Here is a 9,637-nt window from a genome sequence, read left to right as displayed (position 1 = left end):
CAATTACAAAGTAGGTAAAATTGTTCTATACTGATCTTTCTAGACTACCTACAAGCACTCAATTCCGATCCAACAGTTCTCTATTGGTAAAATATGCGTTGGCACTAAGTGCTTCTAGATGCTAAAAAAAAAAATTGCTCCTCCACTGCATTAGCACAAAATTATGGGCTCAAATTTTTTTTTTGAACAAACAATATTATCTACATTAAATTAAGGGGGAGGGATAGGCTCAGCCTCACAATGGACTATCAACAATGTGGTTCAAATTCTCTTTTGATGAGAATCAAACATAAGACCTCTCACTTACAAGTGAAGAAGAATACCAGTAGACTGTAGTCCCAAGTGGCATTTTGTTTAACTCTTTTACTCACTCTGTTTCTAGGCACCTACTACCTATAGGCTAGCAGTACTGGAAACTTTAAATAAGCACAAGGATCAAGTCCTTAAGAAAACAGATCAATCATGTTACTCACAGGTGAGATTACCAGTTCAGTTCTTCCTTTTATGTACAATGAATTATGCAAGTATGAAACATATACTGATACAATTTGATGTTTTCCAAAAATAAAATAAAAATATCCATTCCTGCAGTTGTAAGCAGTTTGATCTTCACACAGAACAGGAAGGCAATGCAAATTTTCCCTGAAAGCGTGAGAGAAATCTGGAACGAGTGGCAGCTTCGAGCCATGGTTCTAATCAGCCTTGCCTTGCAAACCATCCTCATCCTGATCGGCAACTGGAGAAAGCATTCAACCAGCAACATACTCCGAATTGTCCTCTGGCTCGCTTACTTGTCAGCTGACTCTGTTGCAACCGTCTCACTTGGGATTCTCTCCAGCAACCAGGAAGACTCCGAAGGTGATTCTGTAAACCCTAACTTTGTTATAACAGCATTCTGGGCACCATTTCTTCTATTGCATCTGGGCGGTCCAGATACGATTACTGCTTACTCGTTGGAGGATAATGAGTTGTGGCTTAGGCACTTGCTTGGGTTAGTTGTCCAGGTGATTGTAGCTTTGTATGTGTTTATAAGAGCATGGTCTAGTGAAGTGTTGAATTTTTTGGCAATTCCCGTTTTCGTAGTTGGGATTATAAAATTTGGGGAGAGGACTTGGGTTTTGAGGTCTGCAAGTACTGAGCATTTTCGAGAGTCTATGCTCCCTCCTCCGGACGCAGGTCCGAATTATGCTAGATACATGGAAGAATACAGCTCAAAGAAAGCGGAGGGGTTTAGGGTTGAACCGAAAACATTCATTGAAGCTCCCCCAGATCATTCCTATGCTGTTCGAGCTGATGAATCTAGTAGCGCCCAAGATGCTGCAGTTTTAAGCAAAGCTTATATTTTGTTTGAAACTTTCAAGCGGCTGTGTGCCGATCTCATCCTCACCTTCCACGACATAGAAAACAGCCAATCGTTCTTCAAACATAAAACCTCTGAGGAAGCTCTCGAGGTTATTGAGTTCGAGCAAGCTCTCGAGGTTATTGAGTTCGAGCTAGGGTTCATGTATGATCTGTTTTATACTAAATCACTTCTGGTTTATTCTGGTGTTGGTGGAATTCTCCGTTGTATTACTCTTTCTTTCACAGTTTGTGTGTTCCTAGCCTTCTTGTTGATCACGGAGAAGCAAGAATACATGAAAGTGGATGTAATTATCACATACATATTGTTGGTTGGAGCTATTGTCTTAGAATTTTATGCAGTTGTCGTAATGCTTTCGTCGGACTGGACCCGGCTGTGGCTGAGCAAGCACAAAAACACGGCTGTAGATCTCTTGCACAGAGCGGCTTCATCAATCCCTTGGATAAAAGACAAGAGGTGGTCTAATACCTTGGCACAATACAACCTCATAACATTTTGTCTCAAAGAAAGGCCAGCAAAGTGCATTTTCATCAACGAGGACTTGTTTATAAATCGGTTGCTAGAGAAGTATCGATACACAGACTTGAAGGATGTTTCCAAAGATTTGAAGAAATTGATATTTAGGCAGCTGCTTGACAAGTCGGAGACTGCTTCTAATTTCGAGGCCAGCAGACTGAAAGAACTATGTGCTCGAAGGGGCAACAGGGTGCTTGAGAAAGAAAAATGTCTAGATGAACTTGGCTGGACAATTAATGGGGCCGAATTTGATCAAAGCATCATTCTTTGGCATATTGCGACAGATCTATGTTACTATTCTGATCTGAACAGAAACCGCGAAATGGGATTGGACAGCAGGGTGTTATCAAACTATATGTTGTATCTTTTGGTGATGTGCCCCTTCATGCTGCCAAATGGGATTGGACAGATTAGGTTTAGAGACACCTGTGCCGAGGCTAAGGAGTTTATCGCCGAAAGAAAATCCATAAAGGATGCAGAAAAGGCCTGCACGATGCTGCTCAAAGTGAGCACAGACATCCTTCCATCGAAAGTGAAGGGAGATAGAAGCAAGTCGGTTCTATTTGATGCATGCAGGCTCGCTAAAGCTCTGCAGTCCCTTGAGGATAAGGGACATTGGGAGAGCAATGAGAAAAAATGGGAGTTTATAAGTCATGTGTGGGTGGAAATGCTCTCTTTCGCGGCCAATCAGTGCCGGTGGAGAGATCATGCTCAGCAGCTCAGGCGAGGAGGAGAGCTGCTCACTCATATCTGGCTTCTTATGGCACATCTTGGTTTAACTGAACAGTTTCAAATTTCAGAGGGCCATGTTAGGGCAAAGTTGATTGTGGAGTGAATTTAAGTGTTACTCACTAGAAAGAATGATCCATTTTCAAGATGTTCTAACAGTGTTATGCTTTTCAGATTGTAAATCTTATAGTCCGACTACAGAACGGATTTTTATTATTGCTTTGTTAATGTGCTGATATCATTATTGCCCCTGAACATATTGATAAATAACGAACGTTCTACATTGAGAATTTCTTATAAATCATATCGGACTTCACTTATGTAGTAACGATTCATAACTGGATTGTAACTAAAAGCAAGAGGACTCGCCAGGTATAAAAATTACTTGGTAAATAGACAGTTTGCAGTTATGAGAAAACAGTTGTCCTTGTAGTTCTTGCAAGATCATGGCTTACCCTACAACTACAACATCAAACTCCAAGTTACTGACTCAAATTACTTGTCTAGGGGTGGGCATAAAAGCCGGCCAATGAAAAACCGATTAGATCATAGTAAATCTTTCGATTTGGTTTGGTTTTTATAAAAAAAATATGCTTTTTTGAAGTGGACAAAACCAACATTGAATGGTTCAGTTCAGTTCCAGTCTATTTTATTGAACCGCATAACGTTATTCAATTTGATTAACAATTTGAAAGTGGGGCAGGACCGAACCGACCCAAGCTCATGTGTAAATAGCATTAATGTGTTGTAAAATAGACAATATATATATATAGTAGCATATAAAGTAAATAAGACACAACTAGAATATGAGACGAACCCGCATAAGAATTGTAATATAAAGACAAGACTTACTATTTGATCAACCACACGACTATTCCACCTAAAAGCATTCACAAAACCATTCCACCTAAAAGCATTCAATTTGGTTTTGAATTCTTGTTTTCACAGGATAACGCTCCTCCTCCATCATTTTCATTGTCCCACCTTATCTTTGGTTCAAAGAACCAAATGCTACATTATTAAAACTGAAAATATAACTTTAGCCCCTAAAACTTAATTTTCTCTACCTAAAACCCGATATAAGTTTTTTTCTTGAATAAAACCCATTAACTAGATTCCACATCAGCAAATTCATTAATTATGTTTAACTTCACACATTAAAAAATTTTGGATGCCTAAAATACCCCTATTTGAATTTTTTTTTTATTTTTATAAACCTTATTTGAATGTTTGATGTACATAATTAATGCCATGTGGATAGATGGTAAGAGAGAATTAATGATTTTACAAAAAAAAAAAAAAAAATGTTACAAATTCATTGCCTAATATATAATAACATAAAACATGTCTAATATATGTTATTATACAAGCTTTATTGCTTAATTAATTCAATAAAATTATATTTTACAGATTAATGTAGGTAAATTATTTCACACACACATACACATATATATATATATATATATATATATATATATCTATAAATGCTTGATATACGCAAAATTCATGCAAAATAATTTACCTGCAAAAAAAAAAAAAAAAACATTTGATTCAAATAGTGCACCTACTATTAAAATTTTAAAATATTAGATTGCTTAAAAAAAGAAAAATAATATACCCAGTATATGTAAAATACATGAAAAATAATTTACCTACATAATAACAAACCCATACATGCAAAATACATAAAAACTAATTTACCTTATAAATTCATTGTTTAATTTTTAAAAGAAACAATGTTTCTACTAGTTTTTTTTTTTTTTTTCCAAAAATAAAGTACCTATTATTTAATTTTTATGAAAATTGTGTACCTACTGTGTAATTTAAAAAAAAATTACACATTGTTTATTTTTTTTTATGAAAATAATGTAACTATTTTTTAGTTTTTACAAGAAACAATGTATCTACAAGTTTATTTTTACCTTTTTTTTATTTTTTTATTTTCACAAGTTAATGTATCTACTTTTTCAATAGAATGTATATTGAACTAATTAGATTTGGATAAGGCGATTTCACATAAAAGAAGAAAAGAACTTCTTCTTTTTTTGTTTTTTTAAATTAAAAGCAAAAAAAACTTGAATTAATTGAATGTTGTTGACAAACAAAAGACAATAAATTAAAAGTCTACAAAAAAACCGTAATAGCCATATTAATGTTGGTGGCATGATGTTGTAAATAAATTTAAATGTATGGACATCTTTTATCTTACATGACATCAAATTCAAAATTTGGGTTTTATTTAGATGTTTTAATATAGGTGGGTTTATGTCTAGAGTTCAACGGTTGTAAGGGGCTAAATCTAAAGCACCCTTCTTAAAATGTGCAGATGCAATTATTAATCTCTACCCCAATTAGATTCCACTAGATTTGGATTTTACTCTTGTTAGTCAGAGACAGACATGAAATGAGAATTCCAAGGTGATGGTTTTCCAAACCAATAATTTGGGCATTGGAATCAAATAGGCCACAAAACCAAATGCAGAATACAAAACTAGTAGCAAAACTTCTTGTATACGGGCTGTCGCATACGGCAGCACTCACTTTTGAAGTCTGCCCTGTGCGAGGGCTACGATAGCCGTATGCTTGAATTTTTCAAGCGGCATGCATACAGCGAAAGTTCAAGAAGTAGTGCCATGAAAATTCAAAGGTACTCACTTTAACAAATCTAAATAAGTGAATAATGGGGCATTTATAAAATATAGCCCTCCTTCGTGGGCAACCTTCTGTAGAAGTTAGCCAGGACTGATGGCATTTGTTGCCTACGCCGGAACCTTGGGTGCCTCATTAAGTAAAACCCAGCAACAATAACTACAGCCTTCAAAGGTGTCACAAACAACACAATAGCAACAAAAAGACAGAATGTGATGAATATAAAAGTGGCGCGAGGATCCCGCCAACTGCAAAGTTCCTGAATCTTCTCCCCTATCATTGCAACATCCCCCACCACCGTTTGAAACCTTCCGGCAATACCCCTCAAGCGGTCGTACCTCATCCTAATTATATCAATTTTTTGTGAAGTTGGAAATGTGTCAAATTCTTCATCAAGCTCATCAGGGTGCGCAGCGTCTGCATGGGAGAGCCTTGTGTCCACATGGGGAGGGTGTCTTTGGCGGTCCCGGAAGTTCCAAATCCCTATTACGATCGTGTATAGGAAAACAGTTGACAAAGTAAGTTTCGGAGTGCACACCAGCATCACAAACAGGACATGTACTAGCACTGTTATAATGAGACTTCTCCATGCACATACTTCTTCAAACCATTTCCGAACAGAAATGAACGGTGATAAAACAGACATCATTCTGAAAAAGTTTGCCTTGCTGCGCCTCATGCTCCAAGCATGAACATCTGCAGCATCAGAGTACATGTATTCAACTACTTCCTTCCCAAGAGGTGGTTCTACCTGAGCAAGCCTATCTGCCACCACCAATACAGCTTGGTCCCTCAATGTGCCTGGCTGTATCTTTACCGAAATAGGTTGAGAGTAAATCAACATTAGATTCACAAATGATATGCATGAATATCTTATTGCAAGATGTAATTCGCCAGTCTTCTTGACACCAGAAGAAGAAACGGATAGCAACGGATAAGAGTATGTGTACAAGCGGTCTGATTCGAGGGTAGAGATTCGAATCCGGACCTTGCCAATTTCTTTATCTTTTTTCCCACTTGAATTGCCAATCTGCCCGTTATTAAAAACCCCCACTGTGAGAAATGAGACAGGATCATATACCTCCCAAGTGTACGGCTCATTGTATTTTGGACTTGTGCTGTTAGTTATGGTTCGAGTACGAACCCATTTGTCGCCATACTTCGCTACACAATACGAGTCAGTTGTAGCCTTCCCAGTCTCTGTTTTCATTGGCATTAGGTTTTTGGCATTTAGAACTCCGAGCTTTAAGACACCAACAGGCTGCTGCAGGTCGTTGCAATAGTTAGAAGAATCATCAAGTAAATGGTACCCTCCATCTAGACAAACATGGAGATGGATTCTCCTGGAAAACTTATGATCAATATCTCTCTCCATGACATTTGACAGAGACATGTCAAGGTTAAACCACTGCCCACAGATAATTTGATCATCATCGGCAGATTCACCGCACCTCTCAACGGAGTTCAATGCTATGGAAACTCTTCCTAATGTCTCCTCTGGACATACATGATCTTCAACAGAAACGATCAGATGTTGATCATCAAAGGGTTCGGCAGTGACAAACATAAGTTCCTCGTTCCACATTGGGTTCAAAGATTGAACTTCTTTTGTCTTTAAACACTGATGACCGATTTGTATACTTGCGTATGCAACTGGGATTCGAGATGTGTCAGGTACAACCAAGTCCCGTGCCTCAATCACGTTTACCCGTACATACCATAATCTTGGTGAAGGGTAAACTTTTGAGCGGACATGTGTATAAGCAGCTGAAGACGTATCAGCAGGAAGAATTACATCGGAATACCAGGCATTTGGAAAAGCTTCATCAGCTTGAGTGCCATACCATACAGCAAGCATGAGTTCCCCTTTCTTCTTCCCATCCTTGTCTACTACCGGACGCCTTCCCGGAGGCACTGGACTATCAGGTGGAACTCGGGTCCGAACTTCATTGAGAGCAAACCGCACAGACCCAACAAAGTCACCATCTACAAGTTCCTGGTCTTTGACCACAACATCCAATTCAGATGGCTGCAGATTTTCCTTTGGAAACGCAAACACCTCATTCCATTCAGGGTTCTGCTTTCTCTCCAAATTTCTTGTAATTTCTTTGTAGTTGCCAACTTTCACTTCCACATATGTGTCACGGCAAGAAAGGTCGAGGGCCTTCACAACGCGTACAAACAGGTAATGCATTGTTTCGACAAGCTCATGGGTGCTGATGACTGGACTGTCTCCACGCACAAATCGCCCACGAACAACCTGCCCCCCTCCCAAGTAAGGACTTGTCTCTTCAGGCTGATAATCAGACGGTTGAGGTAAACGCATTACTTTAGGAGGCTCATGGGATTCAGACTGCGCCTCATGGTTCACCGATGGCTGCGATTGATTTGGGTTTGCAAGATAATGATCACCAGTGAGAAAAGCTTTTAGAACAAGCTCTCTTTTCACGCGGGAGAAACAGAAAATACCTCTTTTTTTAAGAGGGTGGCGCGAAACAACAGCAGCAGGGCATGGAACGAATAATGTCCCAGGCAAACAAACCTTTCCAAGGAAAGTTGTGGAGTTGGCATTTCCATTGTGGAAAACATTGGCCTCAACAACGAGGTCACGCAGGCGGTTTGGATCGGAGACATCAAAGAAGATGGTTTCATTCCAAACAGGATTTACCTTTGTGCTGGTTCGGTCACTCTGACCATCGAACAGGAACTCCACATAAGCACTGGTTGTGCCTTGTCCATGTCTCGGCATAAGGTTATGGGCACTCACAACCTCCACCGCTAACTTGAGGTTACTCATTCCTGGGTTCGAATTCAACGAAGAATAGCAATAGGTACCAGAGAGGGATAGAACCAAAAAGGTCACTGAAAATTTACAGACAATGTTAAATGCATAAACAAAGAAAAGTGTGCATAAACAAAGTCAAGAAAAGTGGTGGATGACAGATGGATGGCACCAAAATGGCAGCTGAAAATTTACAGACAATGTTAAATGCATAAACAGGATGGCACCAAAATGGCAGCTGAAAATTTACAGACAGACAATGTTAAATGCATAAACAGGATGGCACCAAAATGGTAGCTGAAAATTTACAGACAACGTTAAATGCATAGACAAAGAAAAGTGTGCATAAACAAAGTCAAGAAAAGTGGTGGATGACAGATGGATGGCTCCAAAATGGTAGCTGAAAATTTACAGACAATGTTAAATGCATAAACAAAGAAAAGTGTGCATAAACAAAGTCAAGAAAAGTGGTGGATGACAGATGGATGAAAATTTACAGACAATGTTAAATGCATAAACAGGATGGCACCAAAATGGTAGCTGAAAATTTACAGATAATGTTAAATGCATTGGCAAAGAAAAGTGTGCATAAACAAAGTCAAGAAAAGTGGGGGATGACGGATGGATGGCACCAAAATGGTAGCTGAAAATTTACAGACAATGTTAAATGCATAAACAAAGTCAAGAAAAGTGGTGGATGACCGATGGATGGCACCAATAGGTTAGCTGAAAATTTACAGACAATGTTAAATGCATAAACAGGATGGCACCAAAATGGTAGCTGAAAATTTACAGACAATGTTAAATGCATAAACAGGATGGCAAAGAAAAGTGTGCATAAACAAAGTCAATAAAAGTGAGTGGAGATAAAGGTGGATGACAGCTGGATGGCACTATAGACGTTTATGCATAAACAAAATCAAGAGTGGAGATGCACATTGGATTGTGGAAATCCTATGATCATGATTGTACATTGTGTGGTTAAAAATAATTTAAAATTTAAAATTAAATATAAATAATAATTAACGAAAATTAATCGCACGATGTACAATAAACGATCATAATCACAGAATTCTCAGGATCCTTAGAAAAAAGATTCGACGATGATCGTTTTTTCATCCCCTCCTATTTGTGCCACAAAGGTAGCTGAAAATTTACAAACAATGTTAAATGCATAAACAAAGAAAAGCATAAGAGCAATCCCAGCGTTGGGTTTTGCTCGGGGGACAGGGGAGAAACCAAGGGCCCGAGGGCCAGGGGATGAGGTCCAGCGTAGCCCAGCCCGATGGAAGGGGAGGCCCGAGCTCCGGGCCCGTGGGGGATTGCCAGCCCTTGAGCCCGAGGTGGGGGTGACGTAAGGCTGACGCCAGGGTGGCGTTAGCGCATTATTTAAATTTTTTTGTGTCAGGCGCGTGCACCCCACCCGCGCGTCGCCGACACAAAAATCAGAAAAAACAGAATCCGTCAGTTACCGTTGGGAAGCCACGTGGCTTCCCACGGTGCGTTAGATCCTAACGGTCACTTAATGTGGACCGTTCGATCTCAACGGTAAAAAAAAAAAAATTAAGTCAGATTTAATATCCACCGTTCGATCTGAGATC

The 9,637-nt window shown here is 39.0% G+C and overlaps 2 protein-coding genes across 2 annotated transcripts; one reads left to right on the top strand and one right to left on the bottom strand.

The window, feature by feature from the left end:
* The first annotated feature begins 239 nt into the window (after positions 1–239).
* On the top strand, positions 240–2,906 carry LOC137708591 (uncharacterized). The gene is made up of 2 exons (XM_068447704.2): positions 240–475; positions 592–2,906. The coding sequence occupies exons 1-2, from the start codon at positions 463–465 to the stop codon at positions 2,709–2,711; spliced, it is 2,133 nt and encodes a 710-aa protein (XP_068303805.2). The 5' UTR covers positions 240–462; the 3' UTR covers positions 2,712–2,906.
* A 2,333-nt stretch (positions 2,907–5,239) lies between these two features.
* On the bottom strand, positions 5,240–8,293 carry LOC137708618 (FT-interacting protein 7-like). Its single transcript, XM_068447737.2, has one exon. It carries the CDS (start codon positions 8,049–8,051, stop codon positions 5,295–5,297), a length of 2,757 nt encoding a protein of 918 aa, XP_068303838.2. The 5' UTR covers positions 8,052–8,293; the 3' UTR covers positions 5,240–5,294.
* Positions 8,294–9,637: the final 1,344 nt, after the last annotated feature.

The sequence above is a fragment of the Pyrus communis genome, chromosome 17, assembly GCF_041283825.1.
Source record: "Pyrus communis isolate YQ-2024b chromosome 17, ASM4128382v1, whole genome shotgun sequence".
NCBI lineage: Eukaryota > Viridiplantae > Streptophyta > Magnoliopsida > Rosales > Rosaceae > Pyrus > Pyrus communis.
This window is presented reverse-complemented; position numbering and strand designations above follow the sequence as displayed.